We start from the raw sequence: 23,639 nt of genomic DNA, 5'->3' as shown, positions 1-23,639 counted from the left end.
TGGACTTGGTGTAGCAGGTAGAGGGTGGCATCCTCCACACCAACACCTGCCTGGTGTCCAAACTGCAGACAGTCCTGGGCGTGTTGCAAATGGGGTTTGAGGAGGCTGAGGAATAGCTGCTCTAACATTTTCATCAGGTGTGAAGTAAGTTGGAAGTCATTCAGCTCGCTGGGTCAGTTCTTCTTAGGAACTGGAAAGATGCATGATGTCTTCCAGAGGGTGGTCACTGTCCCTAGCTGTAGGCTAAGGTTGAGGTTGGGTAAGATATGTTGTTGCGGTTCTCCCAGTTCAGTCACGCAGGTCTTCAGTAGTCGAGGACACACCTTGTCTGGGCCTGCTGCTTTCCTGGGATGAAGCTTCCTCAGCTGTCCTCTGACCTGGTCTACAGTGATGGATGGAGGAGGTTGTGTTGGGGTGGGGGAGGAGGAGGGGTGCTGCTGTGATATCTAGGGGGAGGTGTGCTGAGGAAAGAACGAGAGATGGCTGCAGTGAGGGAGAGAGTGGGGGGCATGGACTGGTTGAACCAGTTGAAGAAGTTTCTCTCTGGTCTTTGTGTTATGGCCTGTGATGGTTTTCACACCTTCCCAGACCTCCCTCATGTTGTTTTCTTTCAGCTTCTGCTCCATCTAAAATTCTTGCTCTGGTAGTCTGACTTCTGTCTTGACTCTTGGAAGAAGAATTCTTCTCTACAAGAGTCAAGACAGAAGTCAGACTACCAGAGCAAGAATTTTAGCTGAGGAAGCTTCTGTGATTAGAAGCGAAAAGTCCTTGCATCAAGCAACTCAGTCCAGTCGAAGATTCAAGCTTCTCTACTTCTCTTTTAATTGTTCACATGTGCTCTTAGAGCAGTATAGTTTTACTGCATTGTGTGCACAGTATAAAAAGTTTGACAACAATCCTGCGTGTTTTATAGCTCTGCAACAATGAAGCACAGCAGGAATCATAAATTGAATCAACCCGGCACTAGGTTGCATCAACCTGGGGTCGTGATGATGCAACTGGCAGCAGGCTCAGTGTGAAAGGGGCTTTATTTGTAGTGTGTACTACAGTAATGGTCGGATAGGTTGTTCTAGTCAAACGTGAAGTACATGCTGTGTATTCTGATGCAGGAACAGGCTCTCATCTGCTACAGACTATGGAGTCCGGGTATAATATCCAGGAGCAATGGACCTCAGGACCTATATATATACAGCCTCTTCCTCTATGAGACTGTTTAATATATGAATGATTAGTCTCAGCTTTTCTGTGCATGTTCTATTTATGTAACAACTGGTTTTCAGAACTCAGTTTATCTGTGTTGTATCTTCTGTATGAGCTGCAACAGCCATCAGTATTAATCAAGATACAATGTTTCATTAGTTGGTGTCTCAAAGCATACTGTTAATGAAATATCAACATAATTTTCAACTTATCAGTGAGTGGCCTCATGTCACAAAGTTTGCCAGAAGTTTCCCTTTGGTAGCTGAGCTCAGGGAGGTGGGTGTCCTTAAACTGGAGTGTAGGACTGATATACTTCAGATTTATTTCTGTGGGTGACATTCACTGTGGCACGTTGTAGACTACAGAGGACTTATCAGAACAGTTCTGTTGCCCTCTAACACTCCTCTGTTTTTCCTGAAGGTATCCGAAGGCTCGGAAGTTCACTTTGAGCCAGGAAACTTCTCTTCTGCCTGCCACATCCAAAGGGAAAGTCTTCCCCACGGCAATGAGCACCTCCTCAACTGGGCTCAGAGGAAGTACAGGGCAGTCACCTCCTTCTCTGAGCTCAGCATGACTCAAGACATCTACATCAAAGTTGGAGAAGGTGTGTACTGCATTCCCAAAATACCCAAACACATCTGTAGGGTTCAGGGATCATGTTCCTCTTCCCTTTTTTTCCTTGTAGAATTTTTCCTGACTTTAAGGTGTTGGAGAGCACGAGTAACCCTGTGTGACTCGTGATGTTTAACATGAAAGCTCAAGTCCATGAAACAGTTCTGCACAATGAGCTACAATATATAAGGTCCTTCATATATGAGATCAGTGAATAAATGAAATGAATTTGTTCATTTGAAACTTTAATAATGTTCCACTTTTAGGGGCCATTTCATTGCCATGTTTTACACCGTAACAGTCATTATTATCTGGACAGTGACAGTTTTTGTCATTTTGCTTCCGTCAGCTACCACAATGGAGCTGAAATGGAATGATCAAGACGTGCTTTGCATTGTAGATTTACGTTATCTATTCATTCTGGCTTCACACTCAAGATGACACCAATTGTTCTGTGTCTGCATGTCCTTTACAGAAGGGAAGCCTGAATATCAGCAGTGTTTCTTTGATTTTTCACAAAACATTTGAGTCAGCTCTTCAGACTGCTCTCTGGGACACCCCCAAGAAATTACTGGACATCATACCCAGCCTCTACACCAGAGGTCTCAAACTCATTCCAGAAAGGGCCAAGAGGGTGCAGGCTTTCTTTGCAACCACCTGCTCCACCAGGTGTTTTCAAGCAGGTGTAATCAGTTAATCAGTGAAATCACCTGGTGGAGTGGGTGGTTGCAAAGAAAGCCTGCACCCTCTTGGCCCTTTCTGGAATGAGTTTGAGACCTCTGCTGTACACAGACACTGTGAGTGCTGTACAGCATAGAGGTAGAGAGTCAGTTTTTCCCAATGAAAGATGGTGTTCATCAGGGATGTGTTCTAGCTCCTCCACTGTTCAGTGCATGGACTAGGTGTTGGGTTGTAGAAAACACTGACTTGGGTGTTCTTGTTGGTGAGGAAAGATGTACTGACCTTGACTTCCTGGATGATGCTGTAATATTCGCAGAAGTGGCTACTCTGATTGCAGCACCTAAGAAGCTGTGTGAGGAATTTGAGTTTATGGATTTGTGATTGTTCTGGATCCAGACTAAGATGCAGGCTTTTAAAGGCTTCCTGGACTCAGCCAGTACATGTATACCTGTATGTGGTGAAATTGTTGACATTGCAGAAACATCCACTTATCTCGGCAGAGACGTTCATGTCAGGATTTGCCCCGTCCGGGTCGTGTTTTTGTAGTGTCAGCACCTGTCTCCCCTTTTGCTCATTTGTTTTGATTGATTCATGTTATGTAATACTCTGGTTTTGTTTCTTATTTATCCTGTGTGTCTTATTATCTGGTTGTGTTGTGGTAGTCATGAGTTTTACTTTATGTTGTAATCCATTTTGTGTTCAGTCTTAGTTTGGTTTTGTTTTTTACATTTATTGTATTATACTTTAGTCACAGGTTTTGGCTATTATTGATCTTCAGTGCTTCTTATCTTATTATGTTCCATTTGTTATTTATTGCTTATTTCGGTAGTGTCTGGTTTTGTCGTTCGGTTAATTCATTTTGGTGTAATTTATGTTGTCATCTTATTATCGGTTATTGCTTTTACTTTTATACTTTAATCAGTTTCAGTTCTGTTCTAGTTTTGGTTATTATCTTGGATCTTCTGGTTTCCCGCTTTTTAGATTAGTCACGTTAAGTATTGCTTGTCATGCGTGTCACATTTTGCACCGTTTGTTTTTCTGTTATGTAGTTATCTTGCACTCTCTTGACTCTCTTCTCCCTCCTTTGCTTCACTGGACCACACCCCCTTTCCAGAACTTTCACTAACACCCATGTCTTGTTCCACTAATTACTCCACCTGTTATTTAAGCCCTCACAGTTCCTCACTTCCCTGCCAGTTTGTTAGTATCTCGTATCTCCATTCCAGCCTTCTTGTTCAAGTCCTGTTTTGCTCTGCTGTGTTTTGACCTTGCTTTGTGCCCCGGATTTCGTCTCTGCCTCAGCCCTTGTAATTAGTCTCTCCATGTATTTGAAACCTGCTTGTTTTGACTGCGTTTTTGCCTGATCCTTGTCTGTACTTTTGCATCGCTGCCTGACTACCTGTGTACCGTACCCTTGCCTGCTTCAACGATAAAGTCATCTTTTTATTCCTACATCATGTCTGTGAGTCTGCATCCGGTGTCCGACCGTTTTTGTGGCTCCCCGCCTCGGTGCCTTTCAGTTCATGTCTCTAGGTTCTTGTCCTTTGAGACAAAGAGGCTTCTGGGATGATCTTATACAGTCATGAGGTCGTTGGACAGAGGTGCTTGGCGATGCCGATAGCTTTGCAAGTGCGATGCCAGTGTATGTTTCCAGCTTCAGTTTTCAGAGCCCAAAAGTATTTAGGCAAGCTGCATAATTTTCACACAAATCATCACTTTTACAACCAATCTTATTTAGACATCCAGGAGATGGATACATGAACACTTTGAAGTCACTAACACAATACAAACAGTACAGGTGTTTATGAGGGATTGATTAAGCTAAATGAACAGCTGTGCTGTATGTTGCTGTGTCAGGCTCTGTCCTCTCTTCCCCAGTGCTGAATTCACACCCCATGCTGGAACTTTGGCCAGTCAGAAGCTCAGTATGAAGTATCAGACAGCCACAGGATATGAATGCATGAGGATTGAAAAAGTAACAAATAAGTATAGGACAAAACTGTAAACAAACTTGCAGCCACCAGGAAAGCTCTCTGCCTGCTGCCCGTTCAGTTTTCAGTTCGCACAAAACTTTCTGGCAGACTCGGCGGAGAGAAACACATTTAACAAGTGAGAAAATGACTTTTGCAGGACAAAATTGGACATAAACTGACATTAAAATTTTGTATACACTTCCTCAATCTGTCCTAGTGTGACAGACACTTATGGTACTGTGTGGTATAGCGCTCTATATTAGGCACTTCTCAAACATGGAGTGATTGTGCATGACAGAGAATCCTGAGGAAAGCCACCAAGACACCCATTACATCTCTGAAGGAGGTATAGGCTTCTTTGGCTGTGATTAGAGAAGTTGTGTATATATTGTGCAATTTGTTTTCTTTAAGGTGACTTATGTTGTGTTTTAGTGCTATACATTAATAAACTGAATATGTTGCATCACCACTTATAAAGCATCATGGTGGAATGAAACAGGAAGAATTTTCTTTAAAAGGTTGACATGAAATTTCAGCTAGTTTGTGAGAAAGCACGTGGGAGATTTTAGTCTAGGTTTAATGTTTTCTTGTATTAACATGGTGCTTCACTGCATCATGGATGCCGATGTAACAGAAAAAGGTACAATATACCCAGTGTCTTCAGTTACAGCCACAGAAACTTGAAACTCCTTCAGAATTTTGGTGGCTTCCCTCCCTAGTCTCCTTTTTGCACAGTCTCCTAGGTTTTAAGACCGTTTTCCGCTGGTATGACATGATGTGCTGTTATGGTATTTATTGACACCTTCTACTAATAATGACCTCTATAGATATAAATCTAAATATTTTTATTTTAGCTTTCTCTTATTCTGTATTTGAGTTGAAATCGGATGACTAACTTCAAGTTCAACACACACACACACACACATTTAATGGGCACTGTGTGTTTTGTCTCCACTGCCTGTGTCTAATGAGAAAAATAAGCATGTCGTCCTTTCAGAAGATTATTGGACATCTGCAAACGACGACATCCAGCTGGTTTGTTACTGCAAACTTTTAATGAAGAGTGGAAACTATGATGATTTGTATTCACTCTGGATTACCTATAAATTACTACTGCACAGCAGCACGTGCTCCCGGAGTGCCACAGCAGAATGTAAAGTTGATGGTAAGTTAACCGCTTTGGCACAGACTGTGCTTCTAATATGACTGCAGCCCAGCGTACTGACTACACAACTGTGGATTTTATGGGGGTTTTATTTGTTTGCTTTGGTTTGTTTTTGAAAAATGTCACAAAAATGTTGATCATTGAAAGTACTTTTAAACTCACAATGGCACCTGATGTAAAATATTATTTCATCTCTCTTGTCCAAACTCCTACAGTGTTCTAATATTGTTTTCATTATGTATGTTGTTTAGGGTTTTTTGAGCCTTTGAACCCCACAACACACTTGCATGTTTGAAAGCGTTGTTTTAAATAAAATTGCCAAAATTGCACCATTTATTATAATCAGAAACTCTAAAATCACAAATTATTGGTACGTCTTCAAATTTCCAACGGACCTTAAACCAGTCCTATACACTGAACACTTCCGCCAGCAAAAGTAAACAATATAATGTTAAAGGTATGGGGCCACTGACCTTCTTAAGATTTAAGGCATAAAAATAATTTTCACTGGCACCCCAATAATTTTACATATTAGCCTTTACATAGGGGGTTCATAACATGACATTATTATGTATTGCCTCCTGTATCTTGGCATCTGTCCATCTGCGGGAGACGTTGGTGTAGCATCCAGTTTTTTTTGTTTGTTTGTTTTTTGTTTGTTTTTTAACACACTTTTTCAATTCAGTTTCAATTTATTTCATTTATATAGCACCAAATCACAACAAAGCTGCCTCAAGGCGCTTCACACAAGCACAAAAGTAAGGTCTAACCTTACCAACCCTAGAGCAAGCACACAGGCGACAGTGGTAAGGAAAAACTCCCTCTGATGATTTGAGGAAGAAACCTCAAGCAGACCAGACTCAAAGGGGTCTAAGATGTTTCTGATATATTATGTAAAAGCTAGCGAGAAATAACACTTCTTAAACAACAATAACAAAAAAAATGCTGTTTTTGTAACTTGATAACACCTCTAGGGTGACTTGCAACACATATCACGGACATTGGCGTCATGCATCGTATCCAGGTAACTTCCAGTCTTTTTGAGAGCTCATACATGTGCACACGCACGTCCTCCTGCAGATGGCATTAAAAAGAAAAGATTCCTTATGGAATTGTTCTCGAATAAATAAGTTCTCTTGATTACAAAAGGTTAGCTGACACTGAACCCCCTGTTTACAAGACCTTTTCAAAAAAATAAACTAACATTATAATGCTTGGCTTTCAGGAGAAACTAAATTTTGTCAGTTTAGTGAAATGTGGGTGCCCCTATAGCTTTAATATAGTGATATTTCATTAAAAAAAAAAAACATTTATTCTATGTGTCTGATTCAAAAGGTTAGACCAAATAAACAGCTCTATCAGATCCTGTTAAAAAGAGAGAATTCTGTGCTCCTTGGAATCAGTGTTGTGAAAGTAACTTTGACAAGTTACTTTTTAGTTACGTTTTTAATTGCTTTATACAATTACTTTATGCAGTTACTAATATGGTAGCTAGTAATGTAACTTTGTTACTCTTAAGATTGAGCAATCAGCAAAGTAACTATTAGTTACTTTGCTTTTATGAGTACTAAATCTTAAAAATAACCAAATTAGATTATGACTTACTTTATCAATTCCATTCAGCATCTGCCGGCAAGTTGTCCGCAGCTACTAATGAAGTAACTATATAAAGTAACTGTATAAAGTAACTAATGACGTAACAGCATGTCAACAGCCATGACAAACATTCTCTATACTGTATCTTCAACCAGCCTGCAGGCTGGAGGGCAGAGAAGATCATGTAAAGAATAGAGACGTAGCCAAGAGTTGACCGTGCTCCAAGCTGTTTCTTGTTCAGTGACACTGAACAAGAAACATCTATGTGTAGCCTGTAGTTTCCCACTGTTGGTAATACTTGTGAGCACTTTGGAAAATGTTGTGAATATAGACACCATCTTTTTAAATTTTTGTAAAATAAATTGTTAGTGTAGCAGATAATTGTAAGAATTGTTCATATGATTTACCAAATTTGGTATAAATGAAATTGAGAAGTCCTTTTCTTTAAAAGCAAAAAAAAAAACCAGCCACATGAAATTTGAAAATGGCAGCAGCCATTGTTCAATATGGCCACCAAAAATATAGCCTATTTGTGGAAAATAAAATGAATTGGCAAGCAAATATAGGTGATTATGTTCCTAAATCATTAAAATTTGATGCTACTAAACACAAGTGGAACATTTTAAGGTATCATTTGAGTCATGGTTATTTTTAAAAGTAATTTTTTGTGCATTGAACTTATTTTATCTACAGGACTGTTAGAAAAGGTTAGCCGACACTGAACCCCCTGTTGTGTTATACAACAGGGATTGGCACCAGTGTGCCCTGGTTGTGTTTAACACACTCACTCTTTTTTGAGTATAATGTTGAAGTCATTGTTTCATCTGTTCAACAGTCCATTCTGGAAGTTTCTAGTCTTCATGCACTGATATGTGAGCAAACAGAGAGTCTCTTTGTGTGCTACCCTTACCTAGTTTAGCCCACAAGCCAATGCAGTTTACTCAGGTGTGGCCATTGCAATGCACAAGCAACTGCTTGTACCGGTAGGTAAGAGTTAGGTAAGCAGGGAGGACTACTCTATCCAAAGAATATGCCTGACCTTAAATGCAAAAATACTACCTTTACTGCTAAACAGTGTTGCCACAGTTACTTTGAAAAAGTAACTTAGTTACTTTACTGATTACTCAATTGTAAAAGTAACTTAGTTACTTTACTGATTACTCAATTGTAAAAGTAACTAAGTTAGATTACTAGTTACTTTTTTAGTTACTTTTCCCAGCTGCCGACAACAACCCTCTGCCACCTCAACATGACAATGATACCTGTTTTGCCAAAACTCACTTTATAGTCACCCTTTCTTGACTTCAATGAAAATAAATACTTGTTTTATAAAAAGTAAAATAAAGACGTCTTTCTTGACCTCATATTTAACTGTTGACAGCACTGTAACAGTAAAACTTGCAATTTCGAGCCTACATTGTTTATAAAGGTAACTATTAAATTCTAACATTTTTCTAACATTTAAATTCTCTCTAAACATTTTACTTAAATTATTATTATTTTAAGCAATATTAGTTGTAGTAAAAAACGGCTTCAAAATTGCACCTTTAATCTAGGGGTGTTGTGAGGGGAGCACATCCTTGCCCCACGCCCCCATTCCATCTGGATTCGCCCCTGCTTTGGCGTTTGAGCACAAAGAATGGATAACATTTATTTATGCAGAAAACATGACCAGATTTACAGGTAAGAAAGTTTTATTGCGTTTTCACATCATGTGGTCCTCAGAAAGAGAGTTTAGGTGCATTTGAGTGGAAAATAGTGTTAGTTGTTGACTCGTCGCGGAGGAACAGCTGTTTTTAATGACCAGATACAGAGCGGCTCAGCTCAGAATTCTAAATAAAGGAGGGGAAAAAGTATAAAAATGTCTTTGTAAAGTTCAGTGCAGGTGTGCTGATCACCGCGCTTTAAGAGGTGAGGACGAGTCGAGCAGCTGCAAAAAACCGCGGATTAAAAGCTCACAGCTCGCTTAAAGTGGGCAGTTCAGTCGAACCCCGACCTCCTGCCCACAGACCAAGTTTAATGCTGCTATCGACCCACAATGAAAAATAATAGTAACGCACAGTGACATGGAGAAGTAACTTTAATCTGATTACTGATTTGGAAAGATTAACGCGTTAGATTACTCGTTACTAAAAAAAAGTGGTCAGATTAGAGTAACGCGTTACTAGTACCGGCATCACTGCTGCTAAACCCTTACACCCAAAACATTATCGCACGTTCTGCTGCATACACATTATATAGCATGCATGTACACTTATTAAAAACATATACAGTCCATCTAGAAGACAAGAAAATATTGCCTGAGGTTAATTTTAAATTCCTCCAATCCACATAATCCAAGATTTTCCAAATATTTGATGGAAATGCATATTTCCAAGTGCCATCTTGAAAAAAATGGCTGCCATCTTGAAAATTGAAGTGGTTAATGGCGTTCTTGCAAAAGGTAGACCAAGAAGTACCATAGTGACATTTGTTTCTGTATCACAAAATGAAAGACTTATATAGCGTATGCATCTATCTGCTGCACTGTGTCAAAGTAAGTCAACTTATCTTTTTTTAACTTTTTTTTACGATGTATACCATTGTAACATTGTGCCATTAAAGTACATTTTTCATGTCTGTGTGTGCATATATTGGGTATGTGTGTTTCTCAAGCTTGGGTCCTCTACCAGAGGCCTGGGAGTTTGAGGGTTTGGCACAGTATCTTAGCTGTTTGTAGGACTGCACTTTTCTGGATAGAGACCTCTGATGTTGTGCCTGGAATCTGCTTAAGCCACTCTTCCAATGTAGGTGTTACAATTCCTAGTGCTCCTGTTACCACCGGGACTGCTTTGGACTTTACCTTCCACATTTGCTCCAGTGGTTCCTTCAGCCCTTGGTACTTGCTCCTTCTATCTAATGTTGCTGTCAGCTCAGATTGCCACATTGATCACAACTGCAGTTTTCTTTCCCTTGTCAACCACCACTATATCTGGTTGGAATTTGTCTGGAATTTGAAGTCCCGGAGGACCTTAGCCCTGCCGTTCTTAACCAACTTTGGTGCCATCTCCCATTGGGACTTGGGAACTTCTAATCCATATGTGGCACAGATGTGCCTGTACACGATTTCCAACACTTGGTTGTTCCTCTCAGTGTACGCTGTCCTAGCTTGAATCTTATCTCGTATGTTCTGGACTGTGTCTGGGGCACATTTGCACACCTGTTTGCTGTGGTAGACTCCTGCCTCTATGGATCTGATGCTTAGGGCTTGTTCTTGTGCTGCCATGATCACAGCCTCTGTGCTGTCCTTTAGGAACTGATGGAATATATATACTCAACAACACTCAACAAAAATATAAACGCAACACTTTTGGTTTTGCTCCCATTTTGTATGAGATGAACTCAAAGATCTAAAACTTTTTCCACATACACAATATCATCATTTCCCTCAAATATTGTTCACAAACCAGTCTAAATCTGTGATAGTGAGCACTTCTCCTTTGCTGAGATAATCCATCCCACCTCACAGGTGTGCCATATCAAGATGCTGATTAGACACCATGATTAGTGCACAGGTGTGCCTTAGACTGCCCACAATAAAAGGCCACTCTGAAAGGTGCAGTTTTGTTTTATTGGGGGGGATACCAGTCAGTATCTGGTGTGACCACCATTTGCCTCATGCAGTGCAACACATCTCCTTCGCATAGAGTTGATCAGGTTGTCAGTTGTGGCCTGTGGAATGTTGGTCCACTCCTCTTCAATGGCTGTGCGAAGTTGCTGGATATGGGCAGGAACTGGTACACGCTGTCGTATACGCCGGTCCAGAGCATCCCAAACATGCTCAATGGGTGACATGTCCGGTGAGTATGCCGGTCATGCAAGAATTGGGACATTTTCAGCTTCCAAGAATTGTGTACAGATCCTTGCAACATGGGGCTGTGCATTATCCTGCTGCAACATGAGGTGATGTTCTTGGATGTATGGCACAACAATGGGCCTCAGGATCTCGTCACGGTATCTCTGTGCATTCAACATGCCATCAATAAAATGCAACTGTGTTCTTCGTCCATAACAGACGCCTGCCCATACCATAACCCCACCGCCACCATGGGCCACTCGATCCACAACATTGACATCAGAAAACCGCTCACCCACACGACGCCACACATGCTGTCTGCCATCTGCCCTGGACAGTGTGAACCGGGATTCATCTGTGAAGAGAACACCTCTCCAACACGATCTTGGAGGTGAACATGCTGGATGTGGAGGTCCTGGGCTGGTGTTGTTACACGTGGTCTGTGGTTGTGAGGCTGGTTGGATGTACTGCCAAATTCTCTGAAACGCCATTGGAGACGGCTTATGGTAGAGAAATGAACATTCAATACACCAGCAACAGCTCTGGTTGACATTCCTGCTGTCAGCATGCCAATTGCACGCTCCCTCAAACCTTGCGACATCTGTGGCATTGTGCTGTGTGATAAAACTGCACCTTTCAGAGTGGCCTTTTATTGTGGACAGTCTAAGGCACACCTGTGCACTAATCATGGTGTCTAATCAGCATCTTGATATGGCACACCTGTGAGGTGGGATGGATTATCTCAGCAAAGGAGAAGTGCTCACTATCACAGATTTAGACTGGTTTGTGAACAATATTTGAGGGAAATAGTGATATTGTGTATGTGGAAAAAGTTTTAGATCTTTGAGTTCATCTCATACAAAATGGGAGCAAAACCAAAAGTGTTGCGTGAGTTTTTTCACGCGTGTCGGTGACGTCATTTCCCTGTGGGCAGGCCTTGAGTGAGATGTGGTCCCGCCCTCTCGGCTGAATTCCTTTGTTTCACACGCTGCTCGAGACGGCGCGCATTGCTTTATCAAAATTTTTTCTGGACCTGTGAGGAATATCCGAGTGGACACTATTCGAGAAATTAAGATGGTTTTCTGTGAAAAGTTTAACGGCTGATGAGAGATTATGGGGTGTTTCTGTCGGTGTAAGGACTTCCCACGGAGCGGGACGTCCTGCAGCGTTTCCAGGCGCCATCGTCGGCCTGTTTCGAGCTGATAACATCCTAATTTAAGGCTTAATTCACCCAGGACATCGTGAGAGAACAGAGAAGATTCAGAAGAGGCCGGCATGAGGAATTTATGCGGACATTCCACTGTTTAAGGACATTTTTTTAATGAAAGACGTACACGCAAATACGCCGAGTCGTTTCCGTGACGACTCGGCAAATCTGTGTGCGCCGCGACAGGAAAAACACCTCCGTGTTGAAAACCATTTGTAGAATTCAGGCGGCTTTTAATGGCTTTCAACAAGTGAGTAACTGAGAAATTGTTTAACAGCTTGGGCATGTTCCAACTTGCCCGTTAAGATTTCCAACGGAGGTGTTTTTCCTGCCGCGACCCCCCGCGGTCGGGTCCAGCCCGACATGCGACTCTGCCCGCACGTTCTTTCATTACAAAATGTCCGTTAACAATGGAATGTCCGAATAAACTCCTCATGCCGACTTCTTCTGAAAGTTCTCTGTTCTCTGACGACTTACTGCGTCAACAGAGCCTCGTATATACTAGGTCTATTAGAAAAGTATCCGACCTTATTATTTTTTCAAAAACCATATGGATTTGAATCACGTGTGATTACATCAGACATTCTTGAACCCTCGTGGGCATGCGAGAGTTTTTTCACGCCTGTCGGTTACGTCATTCGCCTGTGGGCAGTCTTTGAGTGAGGAGTCGTCCACCCGCTCGTCGATTTTTTTCATTGTTTAGGAATGGCTCACAGACTGTTGCTTTGTTTGATAAAAAATTTTTCAAAACTGTAAGGCACAACTGAGTGGACACCATTCATTAAATTCAGCTGGTTTTCGGTAAAAATTTTAACGGCTGATGAGAGATTTTGGTCTGGTAGTGTCGCTTTAAGGACGGTCCACGGCGCCTGACGACGATCTGCGCTTCGAGGCGGCAGCGTCTCGCCGTTTCAAGTTGAAAACTTCCACATTTCAGGCTCTGTTGACGCAGTAAGTCGTCAGAGAACAGAGAACTTTCAGAAGAAGTCGGCATGAGGAGTTTATTCGGACATTCCATTGTTAACGGTCATTTTGTAATGAAAACGTGCGGGCAGAGTCGCATGTCGGGCTGGACCCGACCGCGGGGGGTCGCGGCAGGAAAAGCACCTCCGTTGGAAATCTTAACGGGCAAGTTGGAACATGCCCAAGCTGTTAAACAATTTCTCAGTTACTCACTTGTTGAAAGCCATTAAAAGCCGCCTGAATTCTACAAATGGTTTTCAACACGGAGGTGTTTTTCCTGTCGCGGCGCACACAGATTTGCCGAGTCGTCACGGAAACGACTCGGCGAATTTGCGCGTACGTCTTTCATTAAAAAAATGTCCTTAAACAGTGGAATGTCCGCATAAATTCCTCATGCCGGCCTCTTCTGAATCTTCTCTGTTCTCTCACGATGTCCTGGGTGAATTAAGCCTTAAATTAGGATGTTTTAAGCTCGAAACAGGCCGACGACAGCGCCTGGAAACGCTGCAGGACGTCCCGCTCCGTGGGAAGTCCTTACACCGACAGAAACACCCCATAATCTCTCATCAGCCGTTAAACTTTTCACAGAAAACCATCTTAATTTCTCGAATAGTGTCCACTCGGATATTCCTCACAGGTCCAGAAAAAATTTTGATAAAGCAACGCGCGCCGTCTCGAGCAGCGTGTGAAACAAAGGAATTCAGCCGAGAGGGCGGGACCACATCTCACTCAAGGCCTGCCCACAGGGAAATGACGTCACCGACACGCGTGAAAAAACTCACGCATGCGCACGGGGGTTCAAGCATGATTGGTGTAATCGCATGTCATTCAAATCCATATAGTTAAAAAAAAAATAAAAGGGTCGGTTTATTATCTAAGAGACCTCGTATATATATACACACACACAGTGGCCTGCTATGGGGTTTCAGTCAGGGCCTTTAGTAGATGTCAAATATAACCTATGTAAACAAAACGCACAAGGCAGTGACCACACTTCACACCGTGCCACAGGCGTTCAACAATATGCAAATAATTAAAATACCCCAAGTGAAGCAACAATGCATCCCAATGAGTATATCAGTCAATTAGTAATCAATATATCAGTGCACAGTTTGCCAAAATCTGAGTGCGCACATAATTGAACAGCCATGAATACAATGCAGCAAAACTTTTCAGTGCGCCCCAGTTTAGCTTAATGTCAGTCAATACACTCAAAGAGCACATGTGAACAGTTAAAAGATAAAATGCTTATCATAGCCTCTATGAGAATGTAATAGAAAGGTGAGCCTCACCTATTACTTGTAAATAAAATCCATGCATCTGTCCTTTTTTATGAAGCGTTCAGTAACGGCGTTGTGCAGGTGTCCTTGCTGCTTCAGCTGGCTGAGGAGTTCCTTCTCAATTGACAGAGATGCCAAAGAAGAGAGTCTTTCTTCTCCAGTTGTGTTCCTTGCATATGTTTTTATCCGTTTGAGGGCTGAGAACGAACGCTCCATGGATGCAGTAGACACTGGAACGGTCAGGATCAGACATGCAAGCGCATATAGTTCTGTCATAGTGTCTAAAAGTTCCGTCCTCTTCAGAAAATCCAGGAGGTCGTGATCATTTGACATGTTGTACATGACTTTGAGCTCAGCTTTCAGTCTACTCAGATCAAAATGAGGACCATGACTGTCTGTCAAACCTCAGAGCTCTGCCTCGGGAAGTGTTTGCTTAAATGCGTTAAACCGCTCCACATCCAAAAGTCCAGCAAACCTCATTTTATTGTGATCTTCAAATCTGTTCCTGATTTGTGTGAGAATGTCATCAATCACAGCCAAGTGAAGCTGTTTGTCGTGCGCCTGAGTGTCAGGCTTCCCACGGACCACGGTCTCCTCAAAAATGTTGCTGAATTTTGCTTTCTCTCTCAACACTTTGGCAAAATTCATCAATTCTGGCCAGACTGAACTGCACGTCCAAAGTTTTGTTTTGTAAAATGCCAAACAAAATGTCTGTGATGTCCAAAATCAATGAAGGCAAAAAAAAAAAAAAAAAACATTTTTAACTGTGCCAAGCGTCCTGACGCAGAGTGAACTGTTTCCTGATCCAAATCCCCAGCGTGATTGAGGATGTTCTAAAAAAGATCAACGAGCTCCGCTCTCTTATCGTGGACACACCAGCCTGCTGCTGAAGTTCCACCTCATCTGTGCCACACACAACAGCCGTCTTTGGCAAAACTCATCCAGGAGTTTAGTGCGTTTTGGAGAGCGTGTAAAGAACGCTGACAATCCACCGAAATTTGCAAAAAATATTTTGCATTTTCTGATCTTTGATGCTCCCTGGGACTTGACAAGATTTAAAGTGTAAGGGCCCTGTCCCACTGGGGAGAGGATCAATTGCGCATGAATTGAGTACACAAATTACGGGTGTTCGTTGTCGTCCGCAACAAAAATGGCCACAAATGACAAATGTCCCAGTATGAATTACGGATATATTAATAATATATAGTGAATATATGATGAACAATCACGGTTATATAACGCATGTAGTGAGGAAACGGATCCGACACATTGAGATTATCACGGCAGTATTACGGGTGTATTATGAATGCATCGCGCACGTGTTGCGCGTGCATGGCATCTGCATTGCGGTCATAAAAGAAGTGCACTCGGGCCTTTCGGCATCACTATTCACACCAACAATACAGCCTCTGGAGCATTTGTTGGACTTGCACAAGTTGATCACAGAGTTAATGTTCATTTTGTCATGCGAGGGTTAACTGTTCATGAGTTTGGGGAGCAGGAGGGGGGAAGCCGCTTGGGGTGTGAGACAGTGTTTTTTTTTTTTTTTTTTTAGAGTGTCACAGAAAACAGACTTCAGCGTGAGTTGTGGCTAAACAGCAACTCTTCCTTTTGTTGGTGTTAAATAAAAGTCCTGGAGGAGACACGAATGCAGCAGCTATTACGTCTTTGTGGATTTACACAGCCGGACCGGCACTATCTGGCAGGTATGTCACTTTCTGCCACACTTTGGGTTTACGTGACGTGTTTGTTATGCATTCACAGATTGTCCGCAAATCAGCTGCAAAGCAGATGTGATAAAAATGCTTTATTCGTGGCCAATTTGTATGCATTCGCTACAACATATTTTAGTTTGTGATGTGGACATGATGGGCACGCAATATATCTGTTTTACACACTGTCCTGGTCCGCTGCCAAGCCACAAATCCCCGTCAGTTGCGGATATCAGCGGTTAACGGCAGATATACAGCGCATAGAGTGAGTATGTATTGTATATGAATTTATATGGAGTATGTAAGGCGGATGTTATCCGCATCCAGATTTTTGAACAGCTCAAAAATCTGCGGACATGCATGCCTCTGCGGATGATCACGGGCGTGTTTGGATGACAGCCGACTCATACAGGCATGTTACACAGATAATGCAGATGTTTGGCGAATATGGGCCAATTTTGTGCGCAATCCATACGCAAATACTCCTAAATGCCAGTGAGACAGGGCCCTAACAGTGCACGAAGAGAGCCTGGGGAAGTGCGTCATTTACACGTGCCTGCACTCCATTTAGCCCCAACGCCATCACAGCTGCTCCATCGTAACACTGAGCCACTAACTTCACTTTGCAGTTGTAGTTGTCCAGTAAATCAAGAACGTGTCCTGCTACATCTTCTGCTTGTTTCTTCTCAGTAACGTCCTCAAATTTGAGAAATATTTATTTCACTCCCATTTCAGTCACATACCTGAGAACATCGGAGAGCTGCGCCACATTACTGAAATCAGTCGCTTCATCAGTCATAAACGTGACAAACCTTGTCTGTTTCATCTCCTCAGTGATGTGTTCATTCAGCACCTCTGCCACTGCACTGATAAGGTCAGTCTGGATTTTTCCCAACATGCCTGTAAAAAGTAGAGAAGCTTGAATCTTCGACTGGACTGGGTTGATTGACGTGAGGACGTTTCGCTTCAAATCACAGAAGCTTCCTCAGCTAAAATTCTTGCTCTGGTAGTCTGACTTCTGTCTTGACTCTTGTAGAGAAGAATAAACCAGAAGCCAACAAAAGCTGGAGTTTTTAACCTAACCAGACCCCACCTACCGAGAGGCAGACTGCTATAGGCTAGTGACTATACAATAGCTCTAATTAGCACCTATTGTGGTCTAGTTAGCACTCTCCTAATGACAGGACGGAAGCCTCCCCTGATGGCTCCCTTGACGATTCTCCTGATGACGTGAATGACTCATTACCATGAACAAAAGACTGAAACTGCTTTGACCTGAGTACCACATTGTAAACAGGGGACGACGTCACATCAAGCAACCCAGTCCAGTTGAAGATTCAAGCTTCTCTACTATGGAAACCACCTGGACAACTGAGAACCTACACAGAAACATGCCTGTAAAAACAGTGGCTGTGTCAAGATGATGTTGCAAGTCGCTATCGTGGTCTACCAGCAGTTTAGGTTTAGGGAATCTCTGGATTCTCTGGATGTGCTCCCGGAAAGACAGTTCTTGTTGCCCCAAAAAGTCGACACAGTCACTAAGACACTTCAAGATGTAGTGGTTCTTTCTTGACCTTCTCGTTGTGAATGCTGGTCTCCTGTTTCCTCTGTTCATCCAGCTGCAAATCCACTCGATATTCACCAAATGTTTTCAAATGCACTACACATGTTGTACCCCTGAATATGGGGTAATGTGATGCAGTACCTCTGAAAATATGAGGAAATAATCATGAGTTATTTTGGGTTGTTTCTGTCATGCAGAGGTTTATTGCAATCAATATGTCCAATTGTTATTTCCTCTCGTCTTTTTTAACATAAAATGGCACACTCAAGCTAAGTTCACATGCAGAAAAACATATTTTAAACTCTTAAAACAAGCATGAAAACGTTTCTTTAGCTTCATTGTAACATGCAATATAAACAGAAAAATAGCTTAACAATGCATATAACGCATTTTTATAACACTGGGAAAAGTTTACCTGAAAATATGAGGAAATAATCACGAGAGTTATTTCGGGTTGTTTCTCTCACGCAGAGGTTTATTGCAATGAGGAGAAACCCTGTGAAATCCCTCCAGTGGTGTGGGAAGACATTACAAGTTGCAAAAATAAAGGATCCCAGGATTACTAGATGATTTCCGAGAATGCAGTCACAATTCCTTTGACTAGAATTACAAAACATTTAGAAAAAATAAAAAATAACGTACTTTTAACCAACTCTTAACTGTCTTTATATTTTTCTGAAGGCTTTTATGTAAATGTATATTTATTACAAACCTTTTTAATGTTTTAAGCACTTTACTATTTTTTAACTATTTCTATTCCCCTACTGTTTTTAATATGACATCACCTTATGAGTTATCATTATTTATTGGCAGAGAGCTAATCACTATTTATTGGTGCTGAGTGTAGTTTATAAAGGTGTGCTACCCTTCTAACCTATCACACACACGTGATCTGCAGCTCGGAGTTTTGGTGTTTAAGTGCTGCCTTTGTGAAGCTGTTCAAACTGCTAAAAACAGATGTAGTTCCATGTTCCCCTGTTGGAGTTGAAAAGTAAACACGGCCAGCAGAACAGCTTATTGTGCTCTGTGCTAGCTGTTAGCCACTCATAGCGCTCATAGTTACAGTCTTTAAAATGTCTTACAAAGGTTGGTATGGTGGGGTTTTCCATTCTTAATGATTTCTTTTTTATCCGTGAAAGAACGCCTTGAAAAAGGTGATTTTAGTAGATCAGCGATGAGGTCAAGCAAAGTTGTTGAAGCGGATGCGGCTGCCATTTTTTTTTTAAATCAAGTTCATATGCAGCACCCAGCAGGGCCAGGGAGAGGTACTGTCATTATATGTCAAATTTTGATTGGCTGATAATTCTGTCAGTCATGCCAACTCTCACTTATATGTGTGACCTTTCAAAAGAAAGTCAGCTGAATCAGTGCAGCAGGTCCTGAGGAGGGACAGCTAGACGGGGGTGTTTAAGGCACTTTTTAAAGTAGGAAATTACAGTTAAACCTCAACAGTACCAATATAAGCAACTCAGTTGTAGATTACACAAATAAATTGCAAACTTAATAGCAGTGTTGGGCACAGATAACCAAAAAATTATCTTCGATAACAGATAATCAGATAATCAGATAACTGAAAAGTTATCTTTGATAAAGATAAAACAATAAACCACCCAAAAATGTATCGGAAGTTACAGATAACCGATAACAGATAAATTCCAATATTACCTCTGACACATCTAGAACTAGTAGTAGAACAAATTTAATAGCTTATAATAATATTAAAAACAACAACATACCCCAACAATGAGACCACACTTTTCTTTCAACATTTGGCCTCTGCTGGAAGCTCTTGTTTACTACAGAGCTCCCAGCACAGAGGCACTCCGAGAGCAGCCAAAAAGCCAACTCTCTATCAATTACGACACTCCGGTCAGGCGCAGGTCTTGAAAAATAGTCATGCTGACTTATGGTTTTGATTATAAATAATATTAATACCGATAACTCCATTGTCAATTATGTCGTTTGTACAAAGTTAAAATATAACATATATCTTTTAATGTTGAATAATGCACTAATTCTGAGGTTTTGTAACAAACAGACAGATCGCAAAGGATTCTGGGTAAAAGTGCCTCTGCTAAACACTGGCTGAGTCTCTCTTTTTGGAGCGAGGCGGAGGGGAAGGCGAAGGGCTACAAATCCCTCCATTTGGATGGGGTAGGAGGAGCTTACTGCTGTCTCTGAAAAAACAAACATGGCGCCGAAAGAGCCGTATAAATGAAGCGGCTTTCATTACAAATTATGCTGTTTAGAAAGTTATAACTTGCCAAAAATCTTTACAGGCAGTTGTCTATGACAGCAACGTGTATGCTGCTAGATGCATGTTGCATATGTTGTCGTTCTGAGGAATATCGTAACGTCGCTTGTGCGCTGCGTTATAATGCACATACACATGAACGATATGATAAGACACTTTTATATCTCACAATGGAGAAAATCATGATAAAGTGTAAGCACGTTAATTTGTATGTTCATAAATCTTTCGATAATATCAATCCCTGCTGTTGGATTTCAAGGTCTGTAATGTGTGTGTATTTTGTAAACAAACGGAGCCCTGAACACACTCATCTAATAAGCTTTCAGGCAGAAAATGAAAAGTTTCATCAATGGGAATAAGTTAGAAAATATATACACACACATGTATATGTGTAACACATAACCTGACATCCTAATAGAATGATATTATTTGTCAAGGAAATTTCTAAAGGAAATAAGGCTGGATGCAAAAAATGGGAGAATTTGAAAAAGAAATAAGGTTGTAATTCCATTAAAAAAGTGAAAGTTGTATAATGTATACATTCATTGCACACAAAAAAAGCCATTTGCAAAGCCAAAAAGTTTATTTGACAATCATCTGACATAACCAGGGTCAAAATAAATAGAACACTGCTATCTACTGGTTCCCACACGCTTAGTGAACACTACTGACCAGTAGATGGCAGTAGAGGCCTTGAAAACAAAATTCCAGATACAGTAATCCCTGTCTGCTACATTTAAAATGCGTGGAATTTAACAAACGCAAATAAAACATCTATAAACGCAGTTTTAGGCACTAGAGTTTAATGCGGTTGTCCGTGGAGCCTGAACAGAGTGTCTGAAATGCATTTGTCCTGTCGTGATGTACTGACATTACATCATCCTACCCAAAATGCATTGCGGGGTCACAGGATGTGCTCACAAAACCTTAAAAATTAGCACATTACTTTAAAACTAAAACATATATCTGATATTTTCACTTAATAAAACTTCAGACATGACAGTAATTTTAAAAAACTTGTCCAAAATTTGTTTGGTTAAAATTTGAACCATAAGTTAAAAATGCATGCCTCTGGATGACTTAGGTGATATCGCCAGCTTATTGGCATGGTGTTAAAGGAAATGTTTTGTTTTTTTCTTTTGGGGCTGTTTCTCCTTTGTTTGCAGAGGATTGAGATGCTTTTTATACAAGTGGCTCTGTTGGGGAAAGTGTAGTGACACAGACCCACAACAGGGGGCGCAAATGAACGGTCAATAGATGAGCCAAAAGGTAACAATTTAATGTTGTGAATGTGCACAACGATTATACAGACAATCACAGAATCTGATAGCAGTCAATACACAAAGGTGACGTGTGGGCAGGCTCGAGGATAGAAGACGTCTGTCCTGAGAAGAGCCGGAACCACACGATCTCCACCGCCACAGAACCCGGAGAATACTGGAGCCGCCAAGTCCCGAATTCCCAGGTGATCACCGTCCCCAACTGCTGGCGAGGAGCACAAACAGTGAGATGTGGGTGTGTGCACACCCAGTAACAAAAACAGTCAGAAGGTGGAAAGTCACCTCCACCTCTAATCACACACTCGTGCAGCTCCTGTCTAACCACTTATCTGGTTTGGGTGTGAAGTGAAGCCGTCGCTGTTCACACCAAACGCCAATCCACAGATAATGAAACGCCACAGGAATACGGCTGCAAAGAAGTTCAGGTTATTATTCGATGATTTAGGTCAGCAGAGAAAAGTACCTTCACAGGTAGGTGATATCTCGGCAGCGAGGTGGAGATGACATCCGGCTTTTATGGAGTGATGAAATGAAGATGGGTGACAGCTGTCATGAGTTGATGTGTGACAGCTGTCACTCCCGGTTGTGTCCGTGGCGGCGGCGCCCTCTCGTGCCTGAAGCCCGCACTTCAGGCAGGGCGCCCTCTGGTGGTGGGCCAGCAGTACCTCCTCTTCTGGCGGCCCACACAACAGGCTCTCTTCTGTTTGCAAAGGTTATAACTATGCGTCGGTTACAAAACTTTTAACAGGTGAGTGCTAATTTTAAAAATGCTTGTCGCTGTTCAGCTTTGTTTATTTTGTTTATTGGTTTAAAAGTTATCGGACAAAGATTAATCGGAAGATAATTGGTCCGGTAATGGTTTTTAAAGTTATCTAAAAAGATAATCCAATAAAGAAAACATTATCTTCGATAATTATCTGTTATCGGATTATCGGAAGTGTGCCCACCACTGCTTAATAGTGTATTAAGACATTTTACACTTTTTTTTTTTCATTTTCCAGGGCTAGCAGAGAAGGAAAGCCCTGCTTTGTGTGTGTGTGTGTGTGTGTGTGTGTGTGTATATATATATATATATATATATATATATATATAACACTTTTGGTTTTGCTCCCATTTTGTATGAGATGAACTCAAAGATCTAAAACTTTTTCCACATACACAATATCACCATTTCCCTCAAATATTATTCACAAACCAGTCTAAATCTGTGATAGTGAGCACTTCTCCTTTGCTGAGATAATCCATCCCACCTCACAGGTGTGCCATATCAAGATGCTGATTAGACACCATGATTAGTGCACAGGTGTGCCTTAGACTGTCCACAATAAAAGGCCACTCTGAACGGTGCAGTTTTATCACACAGCACAATGCCACAGATGTCGCAAGATTTGAGGGAGCGTACAATTGGCATGCTGACAGCAGGAAAGTCAACCAGAGCTCTTGCTCGTGTATTGAATGTTCATTTCTCTACCATAAGCCGTCTCCAAAGGCGTTTCAGAGAATTTGGCAGTACATCCAACCAGCCTCACAACCGCAGACCACGTGTAACCACACCAGCCCAGGACCTCCACATCCAGCATGTTCACCTCCAAGATCGTCTGAGACCAGCCACTCGGACAGCTGCTGAAACAATCGGTTTGCATAACCAAAGAATTTCTGCACAAACTATCAGAAACCGTCTCAGGGAAGCTCATCTGCATGCTCGTCCTCCTCATCGGGGTCTCGACCTGACTCCAGTTCATCGTTGTAACCGACTTGAGTGGGCAAATGCTCACATTCCCTGGCGTTTGGCACGTTGGAGAGGTGTTCTCTTCACGGATGATGCGAAGGAGATGTGTTGCACTGCATGAGGCAAATGGTAGTCACACCAGATACTGACTGGTATCCCCCCCCCAATAAAACAAAACTGCACCTTTCAGAGTGGCCTTTTATTGTCTGCAGTCTAAGGCACACCTGTGCACTAATCATGGTGTCTAATCAGCATCTTGATATGGCACACCTGTGAGGTGGGATGGATTATCTCAGCAAAGGAGAAGTGCTCACTATCACAGATTTAGACTGGTTTGTGAACAATATTTGAGGGAAATGGTGATATTGTGTATGTGGAAAAAGTTTTAGATCTTTGAGTTCATCTCATACAAAATGGGAGCAAAACCAAAAGTGTTGCGTTTATATTTTTGTTGAGTATATTTATATATATGTGTGTATATATATATATATATATATATATATATATATATATATATATATATATATATATATATATATGTGTATATACACACACACACACACACACACACACAGTGGGGTAAAAAAG

General features: G+C 41.5%; 1 protein-coding gene across 1 annotated transcript in view; it reads left to right on the top strand.

Annotated features, from left to right (window-relative positions):
• Positions 1 to 23,639, top strand: part of tgfbr3 (transforming growth factor, beta receptor III) — a 271,094-nt gene that overhangs the window by 153,414 nt on the left and 94,041 nt on the right. The window contains exon 4 of the mRNA XM_034179237.1: positions 1,621 to 1,804. Within this exon, the coding sequence (XP_034035128.1) occupies positions 1,621 to 1,804 (184 nt within the window). The remainder of the gene's footprint in view (positions 1 to 1,620; positions 1,805 to 23,639) is intronic.

The sequence above is a fragment of the Thalassophryne amazonica genome, chromosome 10 (genome assembly GCF_902500255.1).
Source record: "Thalassophryne amazonica chromosome 10, fThaAma1.1, whole genome shotgun sequence".
Lineage (NCBI taxonomy): Eukaryota > Metazoa > Chordata > Actinopteri > Batrachoidiformes > Batrachoididae > Thalassophryne > Thalassophryne amazonica.
Note: the sequence above shows the minus strand (reverse complement) of the source record. Positions and strands in the feature narration are given on the sequence as shown.